General features: G+C 44.8%; 1 protein-coding gene across 1 annotated transcript in view; it reads right to left on the bottom strand.

Annotated features, from left to right (window-relative positions):
- The window catches only part of LOC120392412 (killer cell lectin-like receptor subfamily B member 1B allele A), a 28,340-nt gene extending 9,068 nt beyond the window's left edge, over positions 1-19,272 (bottom strand). The window contains exons 1-5 of the mRNA XM_039517151.1: positions 19,188-19,272; positions 11,227-11,325; positions 10,655-10,822; positions 1,227-1,381; positions 110-222 (exon numbers count right to left, since the gene is read on the bottom strand). Coding sequence (XP_039373085.1) covers positions 110-222; positions 1,227-1,381; positions 10,655-10,822; positions 11,227-11,325; positions 19,188-19,272 — 620 coding nt within the window. The remainder of the gene's footprint in view (positions 1-109; positions 223-1,226; positions 1,382-10,654; positions 10,823-11,226; positions 11,326-19,187) is intronic.
- Between the last annotated feature and the right edge of the window lie 382 nt (positions 19,273-19,654).

The following is a 19,654-nucleotide window of genomic DNA, read 5'->3' as shown; positions in this document are numbered from 1 at the left end:
GCACCACCTTGGGGACCACTGCCTTAGACAGACGTACTTTTAACATCAGCAAGTTATACAATGGGAGTTTCCCAAACATCTCAAACAGGAAACATCAGGCAGCACTCACCATGTTGTATCTAATGGGGAACCATCCACCCAGGTCCATTTCCCCCCTGGGGATGTCATGTTAAGGCCAATCCAGATGTAGCTTGTATTTTGTACAACATCCTGTATGGAATTCTGTGAGGTGCAAAGCAGAGGGGGTGGGGTGAATATGCTGTAACAGGCTAGAGCTCCCTTAGTGCTCCCATTAAATGCTTGTTCTTGGCTTTGGTAGCTCTGCCCGTAACGCCAGCAGGAGAATCCCCCGTCGGCACCTGAGCTAACTCACCCACGCCCCTGGGCGGGCAGAGTCCCAGCACCGGGGCGGGGAAATGCGGCTCTCTCTGTGCAGACATGGTAACATCAGCACCAGTCCTTGGTGTCACAGGGTGAGCTGGCCCTTCAGGGAGTCCTGGGTTCAGCCTGGCCTGTGACTAGGTGCTCCTGGACTGGGAGGTTCAGGTGGGAAGCAGGTAACCAGGAGCCAGGCCTGATGGGGCTACCAGGGCAGCCCAAGGTCAGGCTGGGCAGGGTGAGATTTTATGGAGTAGGGGGGTTGTATGAGTAGCTCTATGCAGAATGACTCTGCTGAGCTCCCAGACAGGGCTCAAGGGGGGAAAGCCTAAAGGAGCCAGCTGAGCCGTCTGGGATCAGAAAGCTGTGGGGTTCTTGTTCTGAACTGTATGTTAATCAGCCAGATGCCCAAAGGGGAGAAAACACCCCAGTGTGGAGTTTGGTTAACTGGTGGAGAAATGGGGGATGGGGGTAGTAGCAGGGGCAGCTCCAGGCCCCACCACGCCAAGCGCGTGCTTAGGGCGGCATGCCGCGGGCGTCGCTCTGCCGGTCGCCGGGAGGGCGGCAGGCAGGCTGCCTTCGGCGGCATGCCTGCGGAGGGTCTGCTGGTCCCGCAGCTTCGGTGGAGCCACAGGGCCAGTGGACCATCCGCAGGCACGCCTGCGGGAGGTCCACCGGAGCCGCGGGACCGGCGACCAAGAGAGCGCCCCCCGCAGCATGCCGCCGTGCTTGGGGCGGCGAAATGTCTAGAGCCGCCCCTGGGTAGTAGCACCAGGCTGGATAAACCTGCTGCACTGGGATTGTAACTAGTGACACACGTTTCTCTATGATTCTATATTTTGTGTTACCATCTCCTTCTGGTTCTGGATCACGAGCATTTGAGCGCTCTTCCCCGAGCAGTCGTCACGGCTCCGAGTCCAGTTTTTACGGTCCTTAGACACCCAGTAGCACTTGTCCCCATGCAGCCGCCAGTCTCTGGGGCAGAGTTTGCACCCGGAGCCCTCTGGAGGGAGAGATGGGAACAGAGGAGTCATTAATTCTGAATATTCAAACTACAACTGGCTGAAAACTTGTATCCAAGTTCTTTTTTGAATGGAAAATGCCATTTTGATCAAAATGAAAGTTTTACAGATCCAGACTAACATAGCTACCCCTCTGATACTTTATTTTGGTTGACATTTTTTAATGCAGGGACTGGATTCAACATGGAAATACACCTCTACCCCGATATAACGCTGTCCTCAGGAGCCAAAAAATCTTACCGCGTTATAGGTGACACCGCGTTATATCGAACTTGCTTTGATCTGCCGGAGTGCGCAGTCCTGCCCCCCTGGAGCGCTGCTTTACCGCGTTATATCCGAATTCGTGTTATATCGGGTCGTGTTATATCGGGGTAGAGGTGCATTGATTGTTGGGGGGGAGGGGGGAGGGAATTGGGGTGGGGGAAAGGATTTCATTCTGTTTTGGAAGGGAAATAAACACACTCAACATTTCCCCCCATTGACAAAGAGGGGGAGAACTGTCACTTTTCTCTGTCCTTCAAAGCACATCAGACTTTCATTTCTTTTCATATTTTCCATAAAATAGGTGTACAATGTACCAGCTCTAGTTCTAGATATTGTAGGGTTCCACTGAGACTGACTATACATCCTCCTCCTCTTCCTCACCACTCGATAGAGGTGGAGCAGTCAAGGATGGTGATTGTCTCGGTACTGCAGGAAACTCAGGGGACCGAGATATAGTTGGTACTGTAATTGTGTCAGTACTGAGTAGTGGTGATTCCAGTGTCTCTTGTGGTACCGTGGTAGCAGTTGGTTCCGTTAAGGCAGGCCGAGCGGTAGCTGTTGATGTAGGGGGAGTCAATGGTACTGGCAGACATTGTCCTGATCTTTTGTGAGGCTGCAGTACTCAGTACCAAGGCTCTCACTGACTCCAGTGCTGCTGTTTTAGTGGACCTAGTGGACTCTTTACCACTTCTTTCCCCTGACAGTACCAATTTCCCTGAGCCTGAGCCCTCAGGGAGTGATGAGCTGCCAAAATATTAACAACAGGTTCCCTCTTCCTCATCCCACGAGGGGGTCGTGGCCCCCCAGGGACTCCTGTCCCATCCAACCCCCCACGTTCCTTGATATCCCCCCTGGGACCCCTGCCCCATCCAACCACCCCTTCTCCCTGTCCCCGACTGCCCCGGAACTCCTGCCCCCACCTGTCCCCCACCGCCCCATCCAACTCCTGCTCCTTCCTGACTGCCCCCCCTGGAACCCCTGCCCCATTCAATCCCCCTGTTTCCTACCCTCTGACTGCCCCACCCCTCTCCACCCCCCCATCACCCCCCCACCTCCCCGGCCCTCTTCCAACACTCCCTCCCTGCTCCCTGCCCCCTTACTGCGCTGCCTGGAGCCGGGTCCAGGCTGTTCACCCGGGGCCGGGGCTGGGGCCGCGGGGCCCAAGCCAGGCTGGGGCCGGGGGCACTTGGCTGGGGCACTTGACTGGGGCCAGGGCCGGGGCTGGGGCACTAGGCTGGGACTGGGCCGGGTCCAGGTTTGGCCTGGAGCTGCTCGACCGGGGCTGGGGCAGGAGCCGGGATCGGAGCCGCTTGGCTGGGGCTGGCACTGGTGCTGCGAGGTCTGAGCTGGGACAGGCCAGACCTATGGGGCCCAAGCCGGGGGCACATAGCTGAGGCCGCGACCAGGCTGGGGCCCTCTGCCGGGGCCAGGCTGGGGCTGGGGGGCCAGGCTGGGACCGGGCTGGGGCTGGGGTACTTAGCCGGGGCCAGGCCGGGACCAGGGTACCCAGGCTGGCGGGAGCTGCTCGACCGGGGCCAGAGCCAGGGCTCGGGCTGGGGCCGGAGCCGGGCTGGAGGGAGCCGCTTGGCCAGGCTGGGCTGGGCCTCGCCGTACCTCCCTGGAGTCCTCCTCACACTTCCCCCCACCCCAGCTTACCTGCCTGCCTGCTGCTTCTTTCAGGCTTCCCACGAACATCTGATTCGCGGGAAGCTGGGGAGGGGGAGGAGAAGGGGGGGCAGAGCATTCAGGGGAGGAAGGGGAAGTGAGCTGGGGCCGGGGTGGAGTGGACAGCTGCCCGAGCCTTTGTTAAATAAAGCCCTTTTAGAACTGGTTGTCCCGGAACAACTGGTTCTAACAGGGTTTCTAAATTTAACAACCGGTTCCTGCGAACCGGCGGGAACCGGCTCCAGCTCACCACTGCCCTCAGGGTCTTTAGGCTTACTGGCAGTTCCAGTACCTGAGGGGCCTATAGCCTCATGGGTACCCAGTCTCAGGTTGGTTGGTACCGAGGTGGTTGACCTTGTCAAGGATTTCCTTTTCCAGGTTGATTCTTTAATCTGGAGACTTGCAGCCTGATTTTTTGGGAGGAATCACCAGATTTCCTCTTTGAAGTCACTGGAGAAGTGCTGAGCTGAGGTCATTGATGCAATTGGGGTCATCGTATGGAGGAGTCCTGAGTCTGGGGTCGAAGGCTGATCTAAGTGAACTTTCCATCATGAAAAGTCCGAGCTTCGGTTTACATTGAAAGTGCACTTCTGCGGTACATGGGACTGTCCGAGACACTAAATGCAGCATGAATGGCTATTGCTGACTGGGATCACTTCTCTGCAGGAGACACAGGGTTTAAACCCAGGGAGCCAGGCACACCCTTTTCGGGTTTTACATCCCAAAAGGGAAGAGGTGAAGAAGAGCTAACTAAGGACAGTAGACATGTTTTCAAAAACAAAATAAAGAAAATGAAGTTTTTTTTATGAAATAGAAAAGAAAGAAGGAGAGTATTAACCTAACTAACAGAAAGTCTCTGAACTGAAAAATAAATTGCAAATCAGACCCTGCCAAGGCTCTGTCCTGCCCCAAAGGTTTGCCTGTGCAATGCTAGATAGCTTTGAGGCAGAGCATGAGACAGGGAGAGAGCATGTGCGGGCTGAATGGATTCTGTACCTAAAATCTCCAATCTGAGGCACAGGGATGCAGATATATCTACAGTGGAGGACCCATAGGAACACTGCTTGAAGAAGAAAGGCTAATTTAGAGCCCATCATTGCATATGTATAGTTGGGATTGTTTTTTCTAGTGTGCATTATCTTGGATTTATTAATGTTGAATTTCATCTGCCATTTTCTTGCCAAGTCACCCAGTTGTGAGAAATCGCTCAGTAACTCCTCACAGTCATCTTTGGACTTAACTATCTTGACTAATTTCACTGGTCTACAATTTTTGAGAAGAAGTCTGCTTCAGAGATAAAATGTGCTATTTATTATGTATTTTGATGTGCTGAATTCAAATATGACAATTAAAACAACTGATTGGCTACTGTTTCTAAGGTATTTAAGTTTTTACATTTTATGTCTATGTATATTGTGTAGATAGTAGAGTTTTAATCATAAATTGTAAATCTAGGTCTTTTCATGTGTTTATGGTTGCTTTACATGATAATAGTTCACCTGTCCTGTTTATGTAACACTTTAAAAATCAGCAAAAGGGTTATATAAATAAAATGTATTATGAAACAAAAGGCAAAAAACTATTATGTACATAGTTTAGTCCTATTCAGTGTCTACTCGGCGCTTCTTGGCTTGTCTCTTGTATTCATTAAATGGAGCATCTCTTGTCACTGTCCAGCAATAGTCTGCAAGCATTGATGGGCTCCATTTGCCCTGATAGCGTTTCTCCATTGTTGCAATGTCCTGGTGAAATCGCTCGCCGTGCTCGTCGCTCACTGCTCTGCAGTTCGATGGAAAAAAATCTAGATGAGAGTGCAAAAAATGTATCTTTAGTGACATGTTGCAACCAAGGATTTTGTATGCCTTGAGGAGGTTTTCCACCAACAACCTGTAGTTGTCTGCCTTGTTGTTTCCGAGAAAATTTATTGCCACTAGTTGAAAGGCTTTCCATGCCGTCTTTTCCTTGCCACGCAGTGCATGGTCAAATGAATCATCTCGAAGAAGTTCACGAATCTGAGGACCAACAAAGACACCTTCCTTTATCTTAGCTTCACTTAACCTTGGAATTTTTCCACGGAGGTACTTGAAAGCTGCTTGTGTTTTGTCAATGGCCTTGACAAAGTTCTTCATCAGACCCAGCTTGATGTGTAAGGGTGGTAACAAAATCTTCCTTGATTCAACAAGTGGTGGATGCTGAACACTTTTCCTCCCAGGCTCCAATGACTGTCGGAGTGGCCAATCTTTCTTGATGTAGTGGGAATCTCTTGCACGACTATCCCATTCGCAGAGAAAATAGCAGTACTTTGTGTATCCAGTCTGCAGACCAAGCAAGAGAGCGACAACCTTCAAATCGCCACAAAGCTGCCACTGATGTTGGTCATAGTTTATGCACCTCAAAAGTTGTTTCATGTTGTCATAGGTTTCCTTCATATGGACTGCATGACCAACTGGAATTGATGGCAAAACATTGCCATTATGCAGTAAAACAGCTTTAAGACTCGTCTTCGATGAATCAATGAACAGTCTCCACTCATCTGGATCGTGAACGATGTTGAGGGCTGCCATCACACCATCGATGTTGTTGCAGGCTACAAGATCATCTTCCATGAAGAAGAATGGGACAAGATCCTTTTGACGGTCACAGAACGTGGAAACCCTAACATCACCTGCCAGGAGATTCCACAGCTGTAGTCTGGAGCCCAACAGCTCTGCCTTACTCTTGGGTAGTTCCAAATCCCTGACAAGGTCATTCAGTTCACCTTGTGTTATAAGGTGTGGTTCAGAGGAGAAGGATGGGAGAAAATTGATGGTTCAGGACCAGAAGTTTCATCCTCTTCCTCTTCCTCGTCTGACTCAAGTGAGAATGATTCTGGTGCATCAGGAACCGGCAGTCCTTCTCCGTGGGCTACTGGGCGTATAGCTGATGGAATGTTTGGATAATGCACAGTCCACTTTTTCTTCTTTGACACACCTTTCCCAACTGGAGGCACCATGCAGAAGTAACAATTGCTGGTATGATCTGTTGGCTCTCTCCAAATCATTGGCACTGCAAAAGGCATAGATTTCCTTTTCCTCTTCAACCACTGGTGAAGATTTGTTGCACAAGTGTTGCAGCATATTTGTGGGGCCCACCTCTTGTCCTGATCTCCAATTTTGCAGCCAAAATAAAGGTGGTAGGCTTTCTTAACCATAGTGGTTATACTGCGCTTTTGTGATGCAAAAGTCACTTCACCACAAACATAGCAGAAGTTATCTGCACTGTTCACACAAGTACGAGGCATCTCTGCTCACTTTGGCTAAACAGAAATGTGTCCCTTTGCAAAATCAAACACTGACAAATAAGAGAGCACGACACTGTATGATTTCTAGAGCTGATATAGGGCAATTTGTTCAGCAGAGTGATGTAAGCTTCGTTATGATTGCATCATCCATGACTTCTAGGAATAACATGATGCAATTCATATAATGTATGACGCAATACCAGCTTCAGATTGCATCATTCATTGTTTTGCCTAAAAAGCAAGTACTGTCCAAACCCAGTCATAGATTTATTCATAGATCCAGTCAAAGATGTATTTTAGTCATTTCTGGTTTAAATTGAGATCCCTTCCCTTTATAACTCACTTATCCTCTGTCATTCCCAAGTCAAGGGTCGTATATACTGACCCAATAGCATACCTTGAAAACTAGAGCCAATCAACAATTTTAAGCATCATTTTCATTCTCAGTGACCCAGAATTAGTAAAGTTTGACTACATTTATTTCAAAAGCATTTTGGCTGTAGAGCAGTGTAATTTGGAATCATATGCTCAACAGCACTGGTCCCAGTACAGATCCTTGGGGGACCCCGCTATTTACCTCTCTCCACTGTGAAAACTGATCATTTATTCCTATCTTTTAAGAACATACGAATGGCCAGACTGGGTCAGACCATCTAGCCCCATATCTTGTCTTCCAACAGTGGCCAGTGCCAGGTGCCCCAGAGGGAATGAACAGACCAGGTAATCATCAAGTGATCCATTCCCTGTTGCTCATTCCCAGTTTCTGGCAAACAGAGGCTAAGGACACCATCCCTGCCCATCCCGGCTAATAGCCACTGATGGACCTGTCCTCCATGAACTTATCTAGTTCTTTTTTGAACCCTGTTATAGTCTTGGCCTTCACAACCTCCTCAGGCAAGGAGTTCCACAGGTCGACTGTGTTGTGTGAAGAAATACTGCCTTTCGTTTGTTTTAAATCTGCTGCCTATTCATTTCATTGGTTGACCCTGGTTCTTGTGTTATGAGGAGTAAACAACACTTCCTTATCTACTTTCTCTACACCAATTATGATTTTATAGACCTCAATAATATCTCCCCTTAGCTGTCGCTCTTCCAAGCTGAAAGGTCCCAGTCTTATTAATCTCTCCTCATATGGAAGCCGTTCCATACCCCTAATAATTTTTGTTGCCCTTTTCTGAACCTTTTCCAATGCCAATATATCTTTTTTGAAATGGGGTGACCACATCTGCATGCAGTATTCAAGATGTGGGTGTACCATGGATTTATATAGAGGCAACATGATATTTTCTCTCCTATTATCTATCCCTTTCTTAATGATTCCCAACATTCTGTTCGCTTTTTTGACTGCCGCTGCACCTGGAGTGGATGTTTTCAGAGAACTATCCACAATGACTCCAAGATCTCTTTCTTGAGTGGTAACAGCTAATTTAGACCCCGTCATTTTATATGTATAGTTGGGATTATGCTTTCCAATGTGCATTACTTTGCACTTATCAACATTGAATTTCATCTGCCATTTGGCTGTCCAGTCACCAAGTTTTCAGAGATCCTTTTGTAGCTCTTCGCAGTCTGCCTGGGACTTAACTAGCATAAGTAATTTTGTATCATTTGCAAATTTTGCCACCTCACTGATTACCCCTTTTTCCAGAACATTTATGAATATGTTGAATAGGACAGGGTCCAGTACAGACTCCTGGGGGACACCACTATTTACCTCTCTCCATTCTGAAAACTGACAATTTATAGCTACCCTTTGTTTCCTATCTTTTAACCAGTTATTGATCCATGAGAGAACCTTCCCTCTTATCCCATGACAGCTTACTTTGCTTAAAAGCCTTTGGTGAGGGACCTTGTCAAAGGCTTTCTGAAAATCCAAGAACACTATATCCACTGGATCCCCTTTGTCCACATGCTTATTGACCCCCTTAAAGAATTCTAATAGATTGGTGAGGCATGATTTCCCTTTACTAAAACCATGCTGATGCTTCCCCAGCAAATTGTGTTCAGTTATATGTCTGACAATTCTGTTCTTTATTATAGTTTCAACCAGTTCGCCCAGTACTGAAGTCAGGCTTACAGGCCTGTAATTGCCAGGATCACCTCTGGAGCCCTTTTTAAAAATTGGTGTCACATTAGCTATCCTCCAGTCATCTGGTACAGAAGCTGATTTAAATGATACATTACAGGCTACAGTTAGTAATCGTAACCAGTTACTGTCTTTTAACCAGTTACTGACCCATGAGAGAACCTTCCCTCTAATCCCATGACAGCTTAGTTACCTTAAGAGCCTTTGGTGCGGGACCTTGTCCAACACTTTCTGAAATTCCAAGAACACTATACCCACTGGATACCCCTCATCCACTTGCTTGTTTACCCCCTCAAAGAATTTCCTTAATAAAAACTGTTTGACTCTTCCCCAACAAATGGTGTTTATCTATGTGTCTGATCATTCTGTTCTTGGTAGAAACTATAGTGAATTTGCCCAGTACTGGAGTCAGGCTTACAAGCCTGTAATTGCCAGGATCACCTCTGGAGCCATTTTTAAAAATTGGCATCACATTAGCTACCTTTCTGTCGTCTAGCTCCTCTTGAATACTGGGGTGTATGAACCTGTTCAAATTCCATCCTGGGGGATTTCAGTTTGCCTCCCTAAAAAGCCCCTTGCAATTCCAATAAGGTATGGGATTCTTCTTCACTCATTTCCCTAACACATTGTATAGCAGTGCTAAATGCTGCTGAATAGCTTCTGAGTTTGACCCCAGAGGTGGCTGCATTTCAGTAGTGGGGGAAATGACTCCTGTGCGTATTACATAATAGAAGTACTACATAGTACTCACATAACACTTTGTGATCCAACCTCTACAAAAATTGTATTACTACACTACTATTAAAACTGTCTTTGTGATAGAAAAGGGAATTACTCTGATCACTAGGTGTCACTGCTGCTCCTCTGCACAAACAGCTGAGAATTATTATTTCTTGTACTTAGATTGTAAATTCTCTGGAGCAGGCGCTGTGATTTTATGATGTGTTTTTTTTTACAGCACCTGGCACAATGGGGCCCTGATCCACAACTGGGCCTTTTGGCACTGCTGCAATACAAATAAGCAATTAGAGTAGGACAGAGAGGCCTCAACCATTGATAAGAAACAGGTAGCGATACACAAAGAGAAGGAGAGTGACAAAGGGAGTGAAATAACCCTAGTGGTACAGAAAGAGGCAGTCGCAGCATTTATTTTGCACCAACCAATAGGGAGTGATGAAAAGAAAAAAGACAGAGGAGCTTGGGGTGTACAGTGCATCACTACCATACCTAAAGCATTAGAGCATATTAAAAAGTGCAGAGCCCCATCTACTTAAAAATCACTCTGTTGTCTGAACATTGTTTTCCTGCTGTAGTTATGAGGAAAGTTGATTAACAAAAAATTGGCTTTTTTTCAAAATGAAAATCTTCACAAAAAACGTGTTTCATTTGACCTTTTCTAGTTTTTAAAAAAAATAACATTCCTCCTCCCAAACACTTTGACTAAAAAATGAAAGTTAGCTTCCATGGTTAGCCTCCTTTACACTGTCACTTTGGCAATGTTGTCACCTCGCATATTTTTATCACATGTCTTCTGAAGTTTGGTGTTTTCGTTTAAGCCTCAGCTCCTGGAGCCATGGGATTATGTGAGAATCTCAATTTCATTAAAGAATGTTTCTAGCCTTCATTGCACAAAAAAATTGACAGCAGGACTCAAGTACAACCTAAAGGCTCAGAAACCAGAAGGGAAATATAAAGAACCATAAATGTATAATTTCTCCATAATAAGCCAATTTCATGATTTTTTAGGGCTTGACTCATGGTTTTTGAATGCTTGGGGATTGCAACACTGGAGTTATGTATATAAACGGGCCTCAGTATGAAGGAGAATCCGGTCCACTGTATTTCAAGCAGATGGTGTCTTTGTAATATAGTGACTGGGTTTTCGGTCACAGCGAAAGTGCTGCAAACTCTTTAAGGGAGAGTGACTCATGGCTCTGGGACAGTAGGAGCTGGGGTTACCTGCCAAGCTGCCATGGCGCGGTTCACACAGTATTGCTTTCAAGCGAGACCGGAAATCTTCCAGGCCGGAGCTGCATTCAGTGCTACTGACGAATCTGGTATTGTTATTCTCTGATGTATTCAGAGCTCCTCTGGTCTGGCCTTCACAAGAGACATGCGACTGGGAAACTTCAAAAGAACATCAGTGTCAGTGAAAATCGCTTCTATTGCAGCTATTTAGTGATTAAAAAAACAATTGTGTGGGGTGTAAAATCATCACACAGTGCAGTATCTGTCACAGCTAGGGTGAGGACAGAGGAAGAGAGAATCCCATTCACTACACAGTATAGGTGCATTTCTGTTTTCCATCCACATGTAACAGTGAATCTGCCTTAGCCGGACCAGACAACTTTCATGCATCCAGCTCTTAACTGTGCCTTGTTCCTGTAACATTTTGACCTGGTAGGTAATGGCTAGGATTTCATTTGCAAGCGGAGTGGACTCAGGAATGGAATATCATTCAGATTTGGGAATGAGAAGTGAAGTCATGGTGCACCATCAAGCCCAAATGGATAAACAGACAAACTACTTACCCCAAACTCCCAGTGCTATCACAGCTATTGTCAGGATGATGTTCCCAGCCCATCCGACCCCTACAGCGACGCGATGCCACCGGGGACATGGAGGGGAACCTGTAAGAGGCAATGTTTGGAGAAGGGAGACAATAGTAAAATTTCAAAACATTTTCCCATTTTTTTGAAATTTTAAAGTTTTTGCCTACGGGAAACACACACACACACACACACCAGATTGAAAAGTGTGCAAATCCTTTGTTGAAATTTTTTTCCCAATTTTATTTTTCAAATTGTGAAATTTCAAAATTCTAAAAATTCTAACCATCTTTACTAACAATACCAGTTATTGACTAGATAACTTATCAATGCTATTTGACCATATGGCTGCATGGTAAATCTCTTGTGTTGATGCATCAGCACTGTTAGCATAGATAGGAGTCAGGCAGTGGAGAACAAGGCTCTACATTACAATCAGTTACACACCTGCTGCTTTATTGTTTGCCCATGTGTCAGCGAGGGCAGGTGTTACATACAATGGATACAAGCTGGTTAATTTTTCCATTAAAACTGGTTTTTGATTGAAAATTGAGTTTGAGACTAAAGTTTTATTTTATTTTATTTTATCTTTTGCTAAAAGTGTTTGCTTTCTGCAGAAAATTTGGCCTTTTTTTGGTCAAGAAACTGAATACCCCAAAATAAGATGTTTTTTTATTCTGAAATGCCACCCACTGTGGTGTCTCACAGAACTGTAGTTTGGGTGCCTTATTCCGCCATTCTCTTCTATGGGCTGCTGGGGCACCCAGAGGGGATGCCAGAAAGGGGAGTTTGCCCCAGGCCTCCCATTTAAGGGTGTCCCCAAAGCCGTGGAACAATATGGTTACTGGCTGAAACATGGAAGGGTCAGGAGTCTCAGTTTCAGAAACCTCTGTGTGGCCCTAATGGACCAGGCTCCCCAGTCAGACGTTATCTTTTATGATGCATCATGGCCATGTGAGTGCTGCTGTGATAATTGGGCCTACTGTTTACCCTAATTGTGAGCTCAATTGTGAGAAGTGAGTGAAAGTTCACTACATGCCACAATAACCTGTAATAAAAATGTTGATACGAAAGGGCGCAAGAGCGAGACAGAAAGACGGAACTAATCCAAACAAAATGGCCGACTGATACGAATCAAGGCCTGTGTTTACCAAGCATGATCTTAACAAGAGGAGCGTGGGACTGGCAAATAATGAAACAAACTTGATGTGTCAGAAATATGCTTAACTGGTGAATAAAATAATGAGGGGATGGGCTATTCTACCCATCACTCCTTTTCGGGGTAATTTAAAAAACCAGACTTTTGGGGGAGAAATAAACAAGAGAAGAAGCTGTCTGCTAACAACCGCTGTGGCAAGCATTACCATCATGGCTGCCACCCCTACCTTCTCCTGGGACCCACTGCTACACCACTGGGCCTTTGTCATCTGATCTTGAAAGATGTCCTGACCAGCCTGGCCCAGAGAGAGGAGCCCAGAGGACATTGCTACTTCCACCTGCTCTGGCTAAATTCTGAACACCGCCTGCGATGTGAGACTTTGTCCCCACCCACACACTGAATGTTCTTTTTTCCTCTACCTTATTTCTTTCCTTTCCTAGCCCTCTCTCCTTTTGCCTTCTGTGTAATAAGAGTCTGGCTTAGCCGGCCAAGACTTGTATATTTTGCAAAACTGCTGTAAGCCTGTGACGAGAAAAAGGCAACTAGCCGTAATGCCCTAAACAGCCCGATTGTGGTACAGGTTTGCCAGGACTCTGAGTGGCTGATAAGACTGTGTGCCCTGCCTGTGTTTCTGCAGCAGCCAGGTTACAACTGAGAGTTAACATCAAAAACAGAAGTTGCATTTTCTAACTTTGCTGTTCTTTACTCTCCCCTTTTGTTTGTCTTGTTTTCTCTTTTAGAGAAACAGGATCAGACTTTAAACAGCAACAGCAACAGCTCCAGCCCATCTCAATTAACCTTTTATCTTTTCCCAAAAAGGACAGTTATTACCATCTTTAATGCCTGTGACAAAGTGGGTTTTTCCTCCTTATTATGTTGTACTTGAGCCTATGTGAGTCTTACTGATTATCATGAATACTGTGTGTATCTCAGTTTCCCTGTACTGCATCAATGCTTAGGTGGTGGGAATAAGGGTGTGTGACTTTTGCTGAGACCCTTGGGCAGGTGAGGCCAGGCAGAATCGCTGCGGGAAGTGCACAGTGAGAACAGGGGTGCTGAATGCTCTGAGGTCAGACCCAGGAAGGCCGAAGCCATGCAGGCTTCTTGCCCTGGCGACAGTGTCAGAGGCCTGCTACATTTGGAGCAGTTTCAGAGCACTGGCCCTGTGACTCCGTGACAATGCCATCTAAAGACTGTCAACGACGGGGCTTTTCTTTCTAAAACTCTCCAGCTAAAGGAAAAGGCGGTAAGGAATGGTATTAAAATTAAAGCCTTACTTAATACTTTATATCTCAAATCCTTCGATTGTTTTTCTTTTTTTTTCCTGTATCTTTAATAAAAGATTAAAATGAATTTTAATGGTGTATTTGCTGTGGGACTAAGCAAGCTGAGGTATTTGTAAACCAAACCCTGGACCTTGTTTAACACTGTTTAATGTCAGACAGCAACAGGGTCTGTTAACACCTTTAACCCTTTGAGCCCATTTATTCCATCAAAATTAGCACATTTCCAGAATGCATTGCCTCCCCTTGCCAAGGGAGATGTTTACCAAGCAGGGAACCCAGCCCATAGAGGAAAATGGAGAAATGAAGCATCCAAATTACAAATCCCGTGCGGCACCATGGCAGCATTTCAGAATTGAAATATTTCAGTTTATGCTTTTATGCCAAAAAGTAAAAATGTTCAGTTCGGGGCCAGGCGAGGACACTTTCCAACAAGCTCTAAATGGATTTGTACAGCTAATAGATAAGTAGCCCTGCAGAACATGTGTTAGTGGTGATAATACATGAAATGGAAATAGCCCAGTTTCAGTTCAGTGGGACTGCTCACATGCCTACGTATTTCCAGGACTGGGGCCTTAGATATTCCAGTAATTCAGAGGTTTGTAGGTTTTTAGGGCCAGAAGGGACCATGATGATCACCTAGACTGGCCTCCAGCATCACACCGACCAGAGATTTTAATACATTTTACATTGTTTTTCACAAAGCTGTTATCTTATTTGATTGTTCATTTTTTTATTCAGTCTTCAATGAAATTCACTCAAACACCACACATGTGGATTTATCATGTCTCTAAAAATTACTATGGCTGTAATTTTGAAAGGAGCCTAGCAGTGTTTCAATGGTGACTGAAACCCCTTAGACTTCTTTCAAAATCCCAGCAAAAATACTTCAGTGGTTTGTTCCTTTCCCAAGAATTATACTGTGAAATGAAGCTAGTGAGCCAGAGCCTATTCTCAGTTACCCAGGTGTGCACTACATACAGAGACATTCCACTAAGGTAATATCCAAATTTACACAGAAGTGACAATGCTGTTACATTGGCACAGTATCTTGATTTTGATCAATAATCTTTTGTAATTTTTTGTAAACAGAAACATCTTTAAACCAAACTCACGCTACACTTTCAAACTACATTTACTAGGGACAGGGTTAGAAACTAACTTTTTGTTACAAATGAAGCTTATGACACTCTTAAAACCATTCACAGAGTTTATCATCGCTATAGGAGAGTTACATTTCTTCCTGTTGTAAGCAATGTTAATTCTGAGTCAATTCAAAAATTGCACTCTTCTGTTCATAAAAGTGGATCTTTGTGTGTGGATTCTCACAGAGCCCTCATTCAGATCACTACTTTGAACTTTAGAGAACTAACTGTTCTGGAATTATGAGTGGACAAAAATAGTGGAAAATAATTTTTAAAAAGTGAAAAATTGTCTGGTCTAAATGTGTTCAGAACCTAGCACAATAAGGCCCCTGCTCCTAACTAGAACCTCTTAGCACCACCACCTGGCAAATTTCATATTAACTAATGCTGAATAATTAATAGTGGGGGTGGTTGTATTTTCTGTCTTCATTTTAAGATGGCTTGTTGAATTTACTTTAAAATTTCTCAGGAAATTATCTTGTAGCTTCAGAGTAACATGAATTATTTCAGGCTTAAAGAAGAGGGAGTTTTAGGAAAAGGAAGTGGGAAGGTCAAAGTCATTCTTATACTGGAATCTGTCTTCCAATTTAACCACTACATGAACTCAATACTTGTGACTTCATGATTTTATCAGCAACTTTTAAGACAAGTTAATTTTAATTTCAGCGTTGGACCCCGATTCTGCAAAGATTTCAGCACGGGTGTAATGTTAAATCTGTGAGCAGAGGTGAAAGTAAGCTGGTACGGTCCAGTACGGCGTACTGGCAAGAGCTAGTACACCGTGCCGGACCGCACTGGCTTCTGCGGTGGGGGCCACCGGGCAGCCCAGACCCCTTTAAATCCTGCCCGCGGCTCTGGTGGCCGGGCTGGGGCCGGGATTTAAAGGGCTTGGGGCTCCCCACAGTGGCAGGAGCGCTGGGCCCTTTAAATCCCGGCCCCAGCCCTGCAAAGTTCGGGGTTCCCCCTGGCGGCGAGAGCCCTGGGCCCTTTAATTTGCCCCTGAGCCCCAGTGGGCTCCGAGCCACCTCTGCAGCTGGGAGCCACTGCTTGATTTATGGGCCCTGGGGCTCCCAGCCATAGCCGGTGCCCCAGGGGCTTTAAATCGTGAGAGGCCACGCCCCTTCTGGATGAGGCCACGCCCCCCTCTGGACTTTGGCAGTACCGGTAAGTCCTGTAAGTTACTTTCACCCCTGCCTGTGACTGACTGCTTCAGTGGGATGACTCATTTGAGTAAGTTAAACATGTGCATAAGCGTCTGCAGGTTCGGGCCTTGGGACGACCACAGCACAAAGCATTTGGAGGACCAGGCCCTTAGTTGTAAGACAGGAAATACATTATTGCCAAAGGTCGCAGTGGATTCTTCATCAGTGACAAGTTTAAAAATCAAGATTGGATTTTTTTTCTAAAAGATCTGCTCTAGGAATTATGTTATATACAGCCTATATTATATGGGATGTCAGACTAGATGATCACAGTGGTCCCTTTGGGCCTTGGACTCTGTGAATTAAGGCCCCAGTCCTGCAGTTGGGCCCTTGTGCCCGTTGACTTCAGTGGGATTCTGTACAGGTCCACTCAAAAAGGATCAGATCACAGGATTGGGGCCTAAATTTCCGTTAATTAACACAGCGCCAGTCTTCAACATAACAAAATTATATAACTGTGGTTAAATAAACCATTTAAACTCAAATTCAGCTCTTGTATACACTGGTATAAGTTTGGAGAAACTTCACTGACTTCTATGGAGTCACTCTGGATTTACACTGATGTAACGAGCACAGTCTAACTCCTAAAATATTTTTTCAAGCGTAGATCAGATCCTGTCTGAAAATAAAAACTAAAGTGCATGGATACAATTTCATGAAGGTTCACAACAAGAACTAAATTTAACTAGACAGCCACATATTATGCTAGATCAGTGGTTCCCAAATGTTAACAACCTGTGAACACCTTTCACTAAAATGTTGTGTCTCACGAACCCCATCTTAAAAATGAATCTTTCCAGGGATTTTCTCCTTTACTTGAGTTTCAATGATAAACGCAGTGATCTTGGAAATATAATTTTTATGACATGCTTATTACACACTATTTATTATTTATCATTACAGTATTTTTACTACATTATGAAAACGGCAACACTCTTCAAAGATCTCACTTTCGTAGCTTGTATCACTTTGAATAAGCTTGTTCTAAGACAAGGCTCCTAGGTTTCACCAAGGAGTATCAGATGTGAAACAGCAGGAAGGTATTTAAGAAGCCAACTCAAAGTGTTCCTCCTACACAAGCATTCTGGTCTTGAGCAGTCCAGGCAAACAACACATGTTACAACAAAGCTTAAGCTTGTTCTTCATAATAATTTTAAAAACAACACTAGCTGCCTATTTAATTTTAAAAACAGCAAAAAATATCCCCCTCCCTTTCCATTTCTTCTAAGGAGTCTTGAAGTTTCAATCTCCTCAGTGGGATAGATCTGCTCACTTTGATTTGCTTAACTTTTGGAAGACCAGGGGCTCCAGGCTGCTGGCCCCAGGCTGCTCGGGGGCCCTAGGAACAGCTCTGTGCGCCATTAGGGAATTTTTTCCCGAGAACCCCTGTAACATTTTGCGAACCCCCAGGGGTTCACGAATCCCAGTTTGGGAACCATTGTGCTAGATCTTAGTATGATGTAAACAGATACCAAAGCAAGATCTGTTGGAAAATATCAACTGTTAATAAAATTCTATTAGGCACTTCTGTAATAAACCGCTTCGCAAGCCGTACAATAGTTCAGTTATGTTCACAAGGTGTAAGAGTACAGCAAGAATTTTTTAAGTACAATACATTTGTAGCTATATTTAAAGAAGGAAAACTTATGAAATAAAGGAAGCCAGAATCACTGGCAATATACAAGTATAAATGAAGGTAGTAGATGTAAGGTGTTTGTCTATAGCACATCACACTTGATATACAGCTTGATGAAATATCTGGGTTATTAGAGTGGGATTTTTAGAAAGACTTAAGTCTCCTAGGCACTTTTGAAAATTTTACCCTTCATGTAAATCTGTAACCTTACTGTACTTATGGAAAATATACTCTAAAAATAGCTATTTAATATTTAAATTGTTTTTTCCCAAACAGCCTCCAATATATCAAGATTTTTAACTCATTTAATATCATTTTTCAGAGAAAACAAAAATTATTGATGATACTCAGTTTACATCCTTTTGTTAAATTCTAACACATGGCTCCATGTATTTTCAATATTCCTAAAATACTGATAACTCTTCATTGTCCTCATCTCCTCCATCGTCTTCTCGACAGTCTCGGCTAACTCCTGACTCTTGACTCTCCACGCTTCAGCTGAGCTACAGAGCAATAACTCGCTGTCTCTCCTGCACTCAGGAACAGAACAGGTCATCTCTGTCCTTGGAAAGCTTCCCTGGTTTGGTGTCCATTTCAGCATCCAGTAGAAAAATCCCCTTCATTATCGCTGTCATTTCCACCCACACAGTCCCCTTTGCCAGGTTCTTCTCCTTTCTTCCTCTTCTCTAGTCCCATTTCTCACATTCCTCAGGTACAGGGCTTCCTTCTCCCTATTCATATCACTACAGAGGTTAGTAGAACCTTCCTCACCGCCCGCCCCAGTACCTACCATCTGCCACCTTCTTCATGATCCTCTGCACATAATTGGCTCCCTACTGAATTTCAGGTTCCACCTCTTCTCTCAGAGCTATGTGGATTTTAACCTTCTCTCTAACAAAATACCAGTAATTAAATTCTATTCTATGAGCCTCCCACATTCCTTGTGCTCATTCTTCTCAGACTCACCCAATGTACTGCTCTCTGCCCTCCAACTATAACCCACTATACTATGTAGTGTTACCTCAATAGTTTGCTGGTATGCCCCGGATACGTATGAAATAAAGAGAAAGGGCAGGGTTTAATTTGTGTCAGGGCTGAGCCGTGGCACCTCTTGGCTTGGCAATTCATAGCCCCGGCACCTCTGGGCTTGCTGCATCAGTTATGGATGTAAAAAATTGCTTGAACCCCAGCAGCTCTGTCATTATAAATTAAGCACTGAGGGTGTTGTACAAAATACAGCTATGTTGTAATACACTTGCATTTGCATGTTTAGACTGTCAGAGGCTATGAAGTGTTCTGTGACACACTGTACTAACAAACTAAAGTGCACTATATGACCTTAACGGAATTCAGCTGAGAGTGGCACCATACATAAAGCACAGAGCTGCTCCTTTGCTCTGGACACAGTTTCTCTAAGCTATCTCTGCTGCAAGTCAAACCAAAAATATCTTAGAAAAATGGAATCCTAGCCAAAGACTGACCATATTGCTGCAAAAATAAGAAACAAAATCTACTTACTGAGGTGTTGAGATCGTTTTGGTGGCCTCAAAGAAGAACTGACTCCAAGAATGTTTAGATCAGCATACACAATTTCTCCAGCCATGGCAAGTACAGAGGAAGGTCTGAGCGTACAGAAGGGGGTCTGTGCCTAAGAGCAGTCTCATGTGTATGTCTGCCCTCTGCTGAGCAGTAGCATATTTCTATTCTGTTCTGTATAGGATCTTACACCACACTCATCGCCATAGTATCTGAGAGACTTCTAGAAGTGCATTAAGCAATGTGACTAACGTCTGTCACATGTTTGTTCTCTCACCACCTCCCCAGAGGCAGAAACGGGCAGTGGAGTGTCTTGGTTTGGTCGGGTGTGGGGGGGTTTATTTTTTGTTCTTTCATACAAATATACCTGTTACACTGTGTTTATATTATAGATGACAAGGTCAAAGAAATGTGCCCTGCACTCGGAGTGGAAGATGGTGACATTTGTG

This window comes from Mauremys reevesii, unplaced genomic scaffold (assembly GCF_016161935.1).
Source record: "Mauremys reevesii isolate NIE-2019 unplaced genomic scaffold, ASM1616193v1 Contig1, whole genome shotgun sequence".
Classification (NCBI taxonomy): Eukaryota; Metazoa; Chordata; order Testudines; family Geoemydidae; genus Mauremys; species Mauremys reevesii.
The sequence above is the reverse complement of the archived record's forward strand: the minus strand, read 5'-3'. Positions and strand labels throughout refer to the sequence as shown.